Below are 14,488 nucleotides of genomic sequence, written 5' to 3' on the forward strand. Positions count from 1 at the left end.
AGAGAGGAGAAAGTTCTGGAATGCAGGGAATTGAAGAGAAGCTCCAGCTTGAAATCATTATCAGGGTCCCAAACTTCAGAATAGCTATACCAGAATCACCAGTATGTCATACTACTGTATATTGACCAATTTCATGCACTGTATTTATCATCAAAATAAGTTTAAAGAGAAATGATGACACATCAGACATGAAACTCCTGCCTGCCTACCCCTCACTTGCTCTCTGCCAAATTCTGCAACCACTGGAATTACTAAACTCCATTTCTTCTTTCTGGGACCCCATTCACATCTTAGCTACATTTCATCATCATAAGAGGTGTCTGAATTTTACTGCATGAACCTGTGTAAAAACAAAATGCCTAAAGATGCTTTTCTACTAAGAAAAGTTTACAGGGGTTTTGATCCCTGTAACTTTGCTGAGCTAGRAGAAAACAAGAGCACCATGATGAGATCTGGAACCCACTCCAGCCATATGTCAGGAACTACTGGCAGCTCACTGAGGTTACACCTCTGCAAGTAACATAGCCTAAGTGGAGAGGCACAGACATCAACAGGGTCCAAACTTGGCCTTTGGAATACTGCAGATCAGTGACGACGGACAAGATATGATCAAGCTGGAGTCACAAAATCCAAGCTGAGTTTACAGATGGCAGCAAGAGAGAACACAAACTGAAATATGTTTGAGCAGGAAAACACTGAGACAACACATACTCGTATCAAGCCTTTCCTTAAAAAGTACAGCCTGACAAAGAAAAAGCACTTCCCCTCTCCATTTCTAGTGATGTTTCCCAACAATAAGAAAAAACGGTTTTGTTAATGCTGATTAATAACATTCAGCATATAAAATGCAATTCAATCACAATGCTAGTCATCTTTATCAAATTAGCTGTGAAAATTGTTAGGAATTCCAATTTATTAAGCCCAATACTCTAATGTGCATCAGCCATCCCTGAGCTGACAATGGATTAACTTCCATTTTTTAAAACTTCCCATGTGAATATGACAAGATTTGCAACTCTGCAGGTGCAGARAATTAAGTGTTCTTAAATGTCTCTTCGAAAACAAACCACTGAAATTTATTTCCTTATTGGCAAAGATCTCRCCAATTAGCTTCAAACTACAAAAGGTATTACATCAAAGGAGGGCAGAATACACTAATTTCAACTTTCCCCCATACCTTCATCATCCTCAATTTCAACATCATTAATTTCATCAAGAATCCCTGTTCCACCAAGAATTGCTTGGAGTCGCTTCTGCTTTGCTTTGATCTTCTTTAACTGTTGCTCCTTGAATGACAAGTGAGTATATCATTTAATTTTTAATCTGATTTATAAACRTACTATCTTTTTAAACAATTCAAGTTATGTTTGCAGTATTTTCCACCAGAAAGTCAAATTCAAATGTTAGCATTACCTCTTTCGGAAAAAAAAAAGAAAAAGAGAAAAAAAAGAAGAAAAGAGGTCACCACATTATTTATAGGGCACTCTGCCCCACAGAATGCATAAATTTGTGTGTATGATCATCCTTAAACATGCACACAGTTAAGGTCAGATTGCTCACACACACAAACTTGAATTTCACATATACATTAGGCATTTTGATGTAAATCTAGATTTTCACAAGATGGACAATCATAAAAGTTTTCAAGTGCTTTGTCAGAAAGAAACTGATAGTGTAAATCCGCCATCTTAATAACCATTTGTTAACTCAGGAGTAGTCACAGATAATTTAATTGCAAAAGCTACAAAGCTAAATGCCTTTGAAAAATAAAAGTGAAAAAAACCCAACCTTACAGCTGCTGTAACAATCACAGCTCATTATTGTTATGGAAATGAATTCCTTAGRGTTGGATAAAAGGTGTAGCAGAAATGCTATTACCCTCAACTGCTATTTACCAGCAATGTTTTGATTCTTTGGTGGTGTTCCAAACCCATAGAGGTTAAAAATCAAGTTTATGTCAAAAATGAACATTTTTGTGGAAGAAAGATTTACTAGCCAGCCCATGCCTTCATGTAGTGCTTTTTAAAATACAAAAAGYAAGTGTACTTGTATATGGTATAACTTACACTCCTGCATATGCACTATTATTCTTGCTATCACAGTATTTATGTTATGAAACACTCCCTGCAGGACAGTTCTAAGAAAATAGCTGTGTTGTAACAGTCATTAATTTCCAATTTGTCTCAGTAACAAAAGATCTCAGCTTTCCTTCAACAGTTTTTTGAATATTGCAAAAGGAAGAGTACTTAAAGGAACTTTTACACGCAAAACGTAGCCCAAGAGGTCCATAGCCATAGCATACAGCACCTGACTCCAAACACACTGTATCACATAACCAGACTCTTGAGGTTATTGGGACCACTCTTGTAACGTTATAGAATCTACATGGAGATAAATTCTTACACTTAAGGACTGTTAGAGACTGCTAACAATGGACTCCCAATCAAGTCTGAATTTCATCTGCAACTAAAACTTGAGTAAGTTACTTCAAGTAATATGAACATAAAATATAAAAGGTTCAATTACACAATCACTCTTCACTGTAAGTCTGGTTAAATGCATCTTTACCTACTATTTCCAGCTACTTGTTCCCAGGACAATGCTGTAGCTCAGTACCTTCCCTCCTCACTCTCTTAATTGGCCAAATTGGAAGCACAAAGTTAGAGTTGCTGATATGACCAAAATTAGAAAGAATTAATAGGTCAGTGGCAAACGGCCTAAGACCAGGAGGAAGTGTCTGGGGGCAAAGGACAGTAACTTTTTCAATCAGGTTGAGCATTAGAGAAAATATTAAGGTGCATTTCTCTGAAACAATGAGCTGTTCTAAAAGCTCCATTTCTGATAATGAGAGGTTCCCCTTTCCTCAAATCTCCATTTTCCTATTCACAGCTGTGTATGCCCATTGCTTACATGATACTGACACCTACTAGATTCCTCTACAAGCTCCTTTAACTTATTGCTTTGATAGAAAAAGCTGGAGAAGTTTCTGCCAAATCAGTGAGTTAAAGTGGCTTACAGAAGGGAATGATGAACACTTGTACAAGAAGAATACAGCAATGACAGAGGATTAGGGAAAGAAAGGTGGGGACTGAAGGCTGAGAGCTGAGACTTAGATGACCTATTAAATCATGCCCTAACAATGTTTTGCTCTAACTACCACCAGGAGGGATTTAATTAAATTAAACACAAAGTAGTTTTCCAAGCAGGTCATGGAAATTCAGTTGCAGAGCATGTTCTGAAGCTCAGAATAAAAACAAACATCCAAAGCTGACCCTCCCTCCAAACKTCACATCTTTAAATTAGATATTAAAATTTTTGGTAGAAAACTGAACTATTAAAAAAAAAAAAGAGAGGGAACAGTAAGTTTAGACTGACTCTAGACTAGATTATTAAGTATGAGCTAGGTCATGTAATCCAAATCTTAAACCAAAGTACAAGTTAAACAATACCAGCAGAAAATTAACGTAATCCGATCACCTTGTTGTATTTTTGCCGTTTTACAGAGTCTAGTTTTCTGTTTACATCTTTGTTTGTGGTAGCTTGAGGTGAAAGTTGTTCAATAATTTTATTTATTTGTTTCAGAGATATTGTACATGACCTGAAAAACAAAAAGATTGCAATTCACTATTCAGCTCTAGTAAAGAAAAAGAAAAAATTGTTTAAAATAATTTTAAACAAATTAGGTAAAAAGAGTTCAATTCTTTATATCATCTACAAAGCAGCCGTTACACACACACACACACACACACACACGTATGCAAAACCTAGTACTGCACAGTCTCTTCAGCTGTTAAGGGGAATATCATTTGACCACATCTATCTCTTCAAATTTCTGCTCATCTCGAAAGTGTAGTTTACAAACTTTTCCTCAGTTTTGCTCTCTGCAAATCTGCTCCTAATCTTCTTTAATCTGGACTCTACCACTCTGAYGGTGAGAGGTATTGTAACCAACTTCCCAGGTATCACAAGGCTGTTCCTTGATTTGTGCATTCTCTTTCAACACTTCTGAAACGCTTTTCAATACTCCAATCTCATCCCCTTTCTCAGGCTTCTTTTTTTCCTCTTTAAAGTACACCATCCTCTTGAAAGTCTCTTACCTTTTTAGCTGTTGTCTCCTTGGCCCTACAGTCCCTTACCATGTTGCTACTGTCCTCTCTCACAATGCTTTATTTAACTTCAATTGTTTTTACTTCTCTTCAACTTTGTGTGGATGTCATCCAATCATGTACCTTTTACTACAAACTCAGTGCTAGCTATGCAGAAAAACACACTTCACACCTGGTTTTATCCGCAGTCATTCATTCACAACATTCTAGGACTCTGATCAAACTCCATCATCCTCTACTCTCATATCTTTAGTTTTGCTGGTCCCTCTGCTCAACAAATCAACTAAATCTTTGTGGGTTTTCTCCAAACTGATCTTTCAGACTTGCACATTGTATCCCAGATAGAAGAGGTTCAACAGGTTTGCTCAAACCATTGGCATCTCCATATGTATATCCTTTATTAAGGCTGTATGTGGACAATGAAAATAGAGGTAAGAAAGATCACAGGAAATTTTTAAAATCAAAACAGGAAAAATATCAACTAATTCAAAATGCTGTGCACCTCTTTCGAGTAATCTAATTACAATGGCTACACTGCTCTATTATTCCTCTCAGTAACTATCTACTCCTCACCTCCTTGCAGTTACATAGCATCCAAAATTAGTTTTGCAAACTTACTTAATCTCATATCTCCTCATGCAATCTGGAAAAATAATCAAGTGCATAAAATTAAGTATATGCGTAAGAAGAGAACTATGCAGGAGCTGTCATAGGTACTGGAGGTATACAGTATTCTTGAGCACTAAAAGAGCAACATGAATGCAGTACAGTGAAACAGAAGCACAAGTAGAATTATTTACCTGTATTAGTTCATACACTAATTCTAAAATGAAATTTGAAACAGAAAGAAGTACCTAAGATCCAAATTCAAAGACTTGTGACTGCTATTCCTTGAAGTCTTCTACTGACTATATACCCAGTTAAAAATTTGCTTAAGTACTTTGTATATGCACTTGCGATTAGATTGTTTTGGTTATAGTACACTGATGATATGGAGCCATCCAAGTCATATAAAGCACATAACTAGAAGCAGATAATCACATGAAGCCTACAAAACAGGAAAAAATTGCACTTTTTCTGAATATAACTTTGAATGATGGAGTCTTAACCACCCAGAAAATAGACATGAATCTTAGTAAGACAGTAGACAAAGCAGAGAAAGACATGCTCTATTCCTTATGTCTCTATTGTCCTGTTGCATGACTGAATCAAATAATACTAATGMTCCACTGATTTTTTTTTTCTTTTAACAAGGCAGGTGACTCAGGACAAGAAACATGATCTAGCAGTTGCAGAACATCTTTCCCTTCAGCTTCTAAAAACATGAGGCACTAAACATTACTAGATACCAGTTAACAAAAAGGAACAGTAAGAAAGTATATAAAATTTACCTTAAGTCATCCAGAACTGACTGATATTCTTTCTCTGCATCAGCTATTTTGGTTGCTTTGTTAGCTTCATTAATTGCATGATCTACTTGCTGAAGGACTCCTTGCTCCAATACATCCTGATCATAGACATCAACTCCTAAACCTTTGAGCTCTGCAGCCTGAGCACTATCTGAAACAGACTGAATCTGCTGCCTGTTGATATGTAAGAAGGGTTGTCCTCTTCTGGGCACTTCCAAAGGAGCAGCCATAGAAGTGGATGGCTGATTAGCAGAGTTGGGAATACAAAGACTATTACCCTGGTCATCACTACAAAAGCCATTTTCTTGTTCAACTCCCAAATCTTCAGTATTTAGCAGGCAAGTATTGCTTGCAGTGGTATCAAGATCTTGTTCTTGGATATTGCCTGGCAGTCGGTTGTTGTCTGTTGGCATCCTCTGCTCAAACACAAGAATGATAAAAATCAAGTCATCGTGAGAATATTCACGTACATAAAATTCCACAGGGAGACTATGCCCAAATAAAAGCAAGCAAAGCAAAGAGCATGTTTCTTTATGAACAAATTCTTATTTCTAAATACCTAGTAGTCTGTTCCTCCATACGTCCTCCTTCTCTCAAAGTCTTCTCCAAACTTATTTCCACAATCAAAAAGAAAAAGTAGCAAAGTACCTTGAAGACAACTATAAAGAATATTCCTGGTATCATCACAAATAAAATAGCCAGTAACAATTGTTCTCCTTGCCAGGAAGTGATGTGGATCATACAGCTATACAGTCAAACTCCAAGAAAATACTGCTAAATGCAGCACAATATATCCAAAACTGAAAAATACAAGCTCGAAATACAAGATGAAGCTCTAACTTAGAAAACACCGATATTTACTGCTTACTGTAAAGAGCTCAACACAAGTTTTCAGAGGAATGGTATGTTATAGCAAAATGGTCAAAAAGACTCTGAGATGCAGAAAAAAGGCAAAAGTCAGGCCTAAACAGGGAAGTGGTTTTGCTTCTGTATTCAGCATTGGTAAGAATACACCTAAGAAACCATATTCAATTCAGATATTCACCTTCTTCCCTTTTGTCAAGACACGAAAACATGAGATAGACATATGAAAGAGCTACTAGAGAAATCCAGAGATCTCCAGTGTTGCAGTGCAAAGGTTACCAGGAAGCTGAAAGGAATCTGTATCAGTTAACAAAAAAAAAAAAAAAAAAAAAAAAAAAAAAAAAAAAAAAAAAAAAAAAAAAAAAAAAAAAAAAAAAAAAAAAAAAAAAAAAAAGCAAGATATTTGAAAACGGGACCAGTGAACTTGTCAGCAAAAGCACAGCCAAGATCCACTGGCTGTAGGCTAAAGTTTCATAAATTCAGCCTCGAAGCAGAACATAAAGCATCTTTGTTTGTTAGGAAATTAACACAGAAATGACTTACCAAGGCAAGCACTGAGCTCGTTATGCTTGGAACCTTTAGAGTGAGGCTTTTTAAAAGGATGTATTTTTAATCAGCTTCAGGAAGAAACTGGGTTTATTAGTTTGCAGGAAAACATTAATTAGGCAGGTGGGCTGCAGTAACCTTTCCTAGCATAGCAGCCAGAGGATCTGAGCCCCAGTTCACCCCTTTCTTCCATCAGCTCCAAACCCACGCAGCAAGTTTGGCCCTGCGTTCAGACAACAGACACCATTAAGCCCTCGCGCAGCCGGCAGCTTCCCGCGAGGGACCCGGGACCACATCTCCCTCCCGGGGCCATGACTGATTTCCAAGTTAACGTGTTTCATCCTCTCTCGGGAAGCCCGGAGCCRGTCGGCGCTGTACGGGACAGGCCCGCCGGCCGGGGGGTTTCCACGCCACCGCCAGGCGACGGCGAGGCCCGCTCGGGACGGAAACGCGAGGGGCTCCCGGGGCGCCGCTTGCCGCCGCGGGAAGGGGGCGGTTGACCGGCCGCCCAGGCCCGGCCCGAGACGAGCGCGCGCGGTGACGGGCGGCGGCGCCGTTGGCGGGACCGCGCGCGCGGGGCAGCGACAGCGGCGCGAGCCGCCCGCCGGGCCCGCCGCGGGACTCACCTCAGCGGGGCCGCACCCGGGACGCCACTGCGCACGCGCGCCGCCCGCCACCAGCGCGTGCCGACTCACAGCCCGCCCACGTCTAGCGCCTCGCTGCTCCTCCAGCGCGCCTGCGTCACTTCCTCAGCGCGTCACACGTGKTGGTGACGGCGCCGGCGGCGGCAGGTGCGCATGCGCCGCCCAGCGGGCGGGCGGACATGTTGTGGCCTGGGCGGGTTGCCGCCCGTCGTGGGTGGTTGCCTTGCGTGGGGGCCTGGCTGGCTCCGGTGCGAGTGGTGAAGCCTCGCCAGGCTTCCTGTGTGCCTGGGGCCCTGTTCAGCGTGGTCCCCCTTGCTGTGTGACTTGTGAGGCCTTGCGTGTTGCTTGCTCTGATGCCGCAAATGGTGTGGTGCTCGGCCTCAGGCCGGGAGGAGGGCACAGGCCCTGATGGCAGCAGGGAGAGGGTTTCTGGGGAGCAGCAGTGCTGTGCTGTCTCTGGGGACACTTTTCACAGGCTGCCAGGCCTCATTGTTGATGTGGTATCACCACACAGCTCATGGGCCCAGGTGAAGGCCGCTTGATTTKATGCCCTGGCCCACAGATCACCTTAGGCAACTGGTGGAGAGGTGTTGCTTGTTGGTAGATATGCTTGCAAGGCCAGAGCCACGGGAGAACTGCTTAATCGGGCTTATTTGAGTAGTTCGTTCTTCCCTGTCATGTTAGAAATCGTTCCTGTGCTTTGACAAGCGGATAACTTGGGAGAGGAGATGCAATCTCATGGTTGCAAGATTAGCCCAGGACTCAAAAAATCAGTGGCATTGAACTAATCATATGACTTAATTGCACCAAGATTCTTCCTGGGTAAAATGAGAGTAAAGGATGCTACACCAGTTTATGGGAGTTAGCAGAGGAATTAGTTATAGAYGAAGTAAAAAGTTGTCTAGTGAAGTTGACTTTTACGGGACAGGAAAAGGGTAATAGCTCTGCTGCCTGCTGGCCTCTGTTACAGCAGCAGATGCTGTGTTGCCCTCATTCTATTTTTCCAGGCCTTCACTTGCTTTCTACTGCTCATTTCTCCTTCCTTCTCCATTCTAACGACAGAGAGTCCTGGACACACTGCATCCTCCTCTGGACAGCAKAAACGAATTTTATTGGCTGAGAACTTTGTGCCAACTCTGAGAGGATAAATACAGATTAGATTTGAAAGTTTTTTGCTAATACAGTGCTGAGGCAGCTAGATTTGAACTCTTGTCTTCAAGGGAGAATTTATGCAATTCAATTTGACCACAGAATTGCTGTCTTACACAACCTGCTTTTATTTGCCCTGTTCTGTGTGGTCTTATTGATGATTATTATCATCTCTTTGCAGTGAGTATCTTGAAACAAGAGGCAGATTTAAAAAATGTGCTACTATTTTGTAAATTGTTCAGGGATGAAGACAAAAGATATGAAAATAAGTTACAGAATGATGATACTCTATCCTCACACTCCCTATCAACAGAACAGTACCGATAAAGAAAGAAAKAAATCTTATTCCAGTAATGATGATGCATTTATGGTGCACCTTTGATTGAAAGAAAYCCCAAATCTAACTAATTATTCAGCCTGATACAGAAGATGTGATCATAACTATGCAGAAATGCYACAGCTGTTTAGTAGAGAAATAGTAAAGATCGTGCTTGTGTGTGGCCAGAGGTAATGTCATTTTAGTCATGCAAGTTTGAGGATATAGGTTAGGGTGTATATGTAGAGAAGAATTATTTATTAAATTGGTAGTAGAGATGGGGAAAAAATTACTCTTTTCAGCAGCAAGTTTCAKACCAGTATATGATTTGTGATTTTTTTTGTTTTCTTACCTATGCTCCACAAAGGCATTGTTTGGTAATTGTACTTTGCATTCTGTCCTTACAGCTCTAACAGGACAAGTTTACTGACAAATCTTTTAGAGTTTGATAGCATTTTACAATCTGATAGTACTTTATCTCTGAGACTTCTGCTTTTTCCTGCTATTCCYGTCCTAGTGCAGCAATGAGGTGCGATTTACTTAATGTACTCACTCTTCTAGTTGAATGTTGACCTATCCGAATCCAGTTTATTGGCACTGAGATACATAATTTCCTGAGTTGTATTTATGTAGAAGTAGCTTGGGAACAGGTGAGCTCTCAGAAACCTGTTGGCTGGGCATCCTGAAGCAGAAAGGAACAAGGGGTTTTCTAGGAGCCAGTAAAAGGATGGAGTGGCCAACCCTAAACTGAATATAAAAATCTTGGCTTGATCTCAGTGACTAGTTCCACAAGGAATCTTTTGGGCATTTCACAGCTTCACTCTCCAGTACTTCCATTAACCTAAGATTTAAGGTTTGGGTTTCTTTTCATTGTCTAGCTCATCCTGGGCTCCCCTTACTCTTCATAATGGACAGGTGACTAAATTCTGGATACCACAGTCTCTAGGACAGTGGTTGTCTGATATTTTCTCAACTATGTCTCTGCAGAGCATCAGTGGAGCCCGCACTGCTGTAGTAAAGCTTTGTTAGTAAATGAAATACCAGTGATTCAAGCATTTCATGTGTTATTGAAACTTTTACCCAATTTGTGGCATATATAACACACTTAGAGAGTCCCTACACACTTGGTCTAAGACTGAAAGTTCTGTTGTATTTTCTCATAAATCACCAGCACAGATAGTTGCATAAAATTTTATATCCTATTGACTTTTTTGTTTTGCCAGCTCTCCCTGAGAAATTACACCATTTCCTTTAATACCTATTGGTGTTAATACCCACAGCCTGAATGAATTAACTCACAAACATGTTGGTGACATTTATTCTGAACTACAATCAAAAATCCTTGGCTAAAGATGCTGCTTTCCCTTCCTTTCATTTCCTTTCTGCCTCCTGCCCCCAATCTCTGGAAGTCTCAAGGAAACACAGAACTGTTCCTCTAAAGTCCATAAGGCCAAGCCCTTAAAGGTCAGCAGACAGATAAGACACTACTTAGAAGATAATTCTTGTTTGTTTCCCTTGCTTTGAAGTAGGCTATTACTGGAAATTGCCTTTACTTAGTATTTAATGACTAGAATGAAGGGGCTTATTTTTAACCTTTGTTGCCATCTTCTAAGTAGAAGGAATGATGCTTTATAATTGCTGAAACAATTGAAAATGTGGAGCAGCAAGCCTTCCAGCAGAGCGAGAAAGGCAGTAACCAGGGAGCATTTAAGGACAGAGCAGCATCAAGCTCTTGTCAAAACTAATCTGCTGTTTGAAGGGGTAGACTGTTTTCCAGAAACTGATTAATGAGTAGGAACAGATAACTTGTCCTGGAAGAAGAAGAAAAGAGCTTTGTATTATTTGCCAGGAGAGGAGTTTTTAAATGAAAAGCTATTTCTTTCCTGTGCTTGAATGGAAAATGAATAAGGATTTTCTTATATGTTAACAGATTTCTAATGTGGGAGGTGGTTAGTACTAAGTCCAGAATAAGAGGCTATATGCCAACATAAAATACTCTTGCTAAGAGGCAGCTACTAGCAGAACAAAGCGATTATATTGGAATCCTGACAGGGACTCCATACTTCCCTGGTATAGCTTACACATAAAGATTCCTATGTGCTCTGTACGTGAAGGGGCTACTAGAATATTTGGGACTGAAGATGATCTTTGTAAGATTGTTCTAAAAGAATAATGTAAAATTATGTCAGGCCCTCCAGGTAGAGACTGATTGATGTCATCTGTCTGTGAAACACCCTACACACTGTGTAGGAATGATGTATAAATGTGCAAACCAAGTCAGTCTCCCAGGTGGTGTGCATGAAGGCTGTTCGACTAAAGTCTGTTGAAGCCAGGTCTCCCAGCAGTTGAAAATCAGTGTGGCTCCATTAAAATCCTAGCACAGACAGGTTCTATAGACCTTGGAAGCTCATCCTGTAGCGGTCCATACTTGATACAATAGCCTCAACATTGTTAGAAAGGTACATTTACAACACCACAGACTTCATTTACCTTAAACACATAGTTGTGCCTAAGCAGGTGTGATCTATGGTTTAAATCTCTTCCCAGCCTCAGCTATTGCCTGGAACTGTCCTCTGCAAGGCTATAAAAATAAAAGATCTGTGTTATAAAACAAAATTAAGTTATATTTCCATTGCAGTCATCTTTACAGAGAAAATTAACCTCTGCTGAACTGAAGATTCAGTTCTACTGTCAGCTACATTCATGCATACTTTCTGATCCTTTCATGCAGTGATCAGCAGAGTTCCATGCATCCATGTCCCTCAGTATTTTACTGCAGTGTTGCATTTATCCTTGTTTTCTTTTTTTTCCCCCTATACGTAGATGACTATGAGGTGCACTGCAGCTACTCTGCTAAATCACTGGCAGTGTGGTTTCTTAAGCAGGACAAATTCTGCTTATTTGGTTAGGTATTTTTATAAATGTTGTTCATGTTGCCACAGTCTTCACTCCCTAGCATGCAAACGTTAATGGTGATACTTAATCCTTGCTGGAGCTGGTTCTGGCAGCTTTTGATGTAGAGTAATTGAAAGCTTGAACTAGCAAGGCTGGGAAGTTAAATTGTGTAGAGCTCTTCCTTTTCCATTAGCCTTACGGTGTTACTGGAAAGGATCATGGGAGAGTGTATAAAGCAACAGTTCAGAGTTCAACTATCAGTTCTGGAGGGTTGTGAGGCAATGCAAATAGGCTTCCAAGGAAGCTCAAAGAGATTAACAACTTGCAAAAGAAACAGTTGGTTGCTGGGCTTCTGAAGTGGGTAATGAAAAAGCAGATTCTGTAATTTACTGTTACAATGAGATAGAAATGGGCAATGTTTTCATTTTTATTCTATCATTTTTATTCAGTTTCCTACTGTAAAATATTATCCCTAGAGTCCTGGTCTCAGAATTACATGAGAAACATGTCCAGGCTGTGACTCTATACAGTAATAACCTACCTTATTTCCATGTATAAGCCCCTGGTTTATAGCAGTAAATGATTCTCCCTGGCCACTCAATAGCCTGGTTGTGCTGTTAATGACGTGCCATACTGACGGTTGGCCAAATCTTCATTCTTGCTTTTTTAAATTAGGCCTTCCCTGCAGAGATTTTAATATGTATTTTGTCCAACTAAAAGTTTAGAAAGGACTTCATGACATTATATTTATGGATTTCATTCTCAGGAAATCCTGTATGTGAACTATGAGTGATTGCAAAGGAGCCATCACACAGAAAGGCTTGGCAGACTAGCTAAGAAAAAGGTAATTTGAATCACTACTTTTTCAGAAATGAATGACCACATGATTGGAATATCTTCTTCGGGCTCTCTTCATGCAAATGTGTACATGCATTAAGGCATTCTGATGTGGATGAGCCGCAGGCATGTGATTGTTACCCTTATTTATATAGTCCCAGTAGATGCAGTGCCTTGCTAAATATTTAAAGACATTCCTTGTCCCAAAGTGCTTAGGCCTAAGGTTTTCATTTAATCACAGATTCATAGAGCTTAATGCCAGATGGGACCATTAGATCATTTTTTTCTGACCTGTGTGACACACAGCAAAAAATTTCACTCAGTAATTCCTACATCAAGCCTGTGTCTTGGAGCTGAGGTAGCAGAGATGGCTTAATAAGATATCCCATTTTGACTGAAATACATAACAATAGAAAATCCACTGTATGACTTCATAAGATTTTTTAGAGGGTAGTTCGCCTCACTGTGAAAAACACATTTTAGGTAGCCTGAAACATGCTAACATTAAAGAAACGGGTGCCTGAAAAAGGGGCCTCTCTTGAAAAATAGAGGAGGGAAAGACTCTAATAGAATTTTGGAAGAAATGCCACAAGCAACTTTGGTAAAATCTTGGCACTAATTTTAGGAGAACAAACCTTTCCTTACCTACTTAGAGGTCTGCAATGGACAACTAAGGGTTCATCTAAAACTTCCCTGAGCAGTTAGTTGTACTGTGACTGTGTCCAGAAATATTGCAGTTGTGACTGAGCTGTTTGACTGGGTACCCTTGTCCTAAATGAGGCCAATTTAGATGGGTATCCTGGCGCTATGCTAGGGGGTTGATTTGCTAGGCACAAATTATCTTAGTGCCCACAGACAGCACTGGGTTCTGTTAAAAAGCAGATGACAGTGGCAAATTTTAGTGCATACCAGTTTAGCTTCTGTAGTTTTCAAATTTTTCCTGATGAAATATCAGCTGTGGGTCTGCACTAACACCCTGGGAGGTTTCTGTGCTTGTGGTGAAAATGCAACTGAGGCAAGCTGACACTTTTAAAAGAAAACACTAAAAATGTGGAGTTGAGATGAAAATAGATAATAAATGATTTCGGGACTGCACTACTTCTCAGAAGGGTACAGAAATGCTGGCAGCATTGGCAGAAATGGGAATTCCATCCACAGTAATAAAGCATTTGTATCTCTTTGTACCAGCAAGTTGAATGGCAAATATCTCTCAGAGCCATACTATTATAATAAAGCTAATATATCAACTTAAGAGAGATGCTAAGCTCTTTGAAAATAATTGTGTACTTGGCAAGCAACAATACTTTTTACTCTATATATTACTGAGAAATAAAGATGGGTTTTTTTCTCCCTCCCTCTCCCTGCTGTGGCACATTTAAGAAATTAAATGCAGAAATCGAGTCCTAATGTAACATTAAGTTTGAAAAATCATGACTACAAATGGGAACACATTGCAAAAGTGAAGGTTTCTCCCACTACTTTACTGTGGTTAGATTGCTCACTCTTTACATTTCTTCCTGTGTATGTTAGCAGCAAACATTTCTGGACTATGGTTCACATTTAACCAGAGTTTTGGAGAATATCAGATTTGTAGGAAGGTTCCGTGTTTGTGATTAGCAGGGCTGTGAATTTCTCCAGAGGCAAAAAAAAAAAAAAAAAAAAAAAAAAAAGTTATTTTCTAGCCAAATCTGCTGCAACTCGTAGAGGAATGTTCCTGACCTT

General features: G+C 39.9%; 1 protein-coding gene across 7 annotated transcripts in view; it reads right to left on the bottom strand.

Moving 5' to 3' along the window:
• The window catches only part of ERCC6 (ERCC excision repair 6, chromatin remodeling factor), a 50,124-nt gene extending 42,484 nt beyond the window's left edge, over positions 1–7,640 (bottom strand). The window contains exons 1-5 of one of the 7 annotated variants that reach the window (XM_085324823.1): positions 7,552–7,594; positions 6,923–7,148; positions 5,498–5,931; positions 3,478–3,598; positions 1,178–1,286 (exon numbers count right to left, since the gene is read on the bottom strand). In XM_085324823.1, the coding sequence (XP_085180949.1) occupies positions 1,178–1,286; positions 3,478–3,598; positions 5,498–5,928 (661 nt within the window). In that variant the 5' untranslated portion in view covers positions 5,929–5,931; positions 6,923–7,148; positions 7,552–7,594. Of the gene's footprint in view, positions 1–1,177; positions 1,287–3,477; positions 3,599–4,278; positions 4,513–5,497; positions 5,932–6,074; positions 6,134–6,163; positions 6,445–6,560; positions 6,690–6,922; positions 7,455–7,551 lie in introns of those variants that run through there. The other 6 variants (XM_085324827.1, XM_085324824.1, XM_085324822.1 and 3 more) reach the window with 6 other exon arrangements.
• Positions 7,641–14,488: the final 6,848 nt, after the last annotated feature.

This window comes from Rhea americana, unplaced genomic scaffold (assembly GCF_003343005.1).
Source record: "Rhea americana isolate MKP2758 unplaced genomic scaffold, rheAme1 scaffold_93, whole genome shotgun sequence".
Taxonomy (NCBI): domain Eukaryota; kingdom Metazoa; phylum Chordata; class Aves; order Rheiformes; family Rheidae; genus Rhea; species Rhea americana.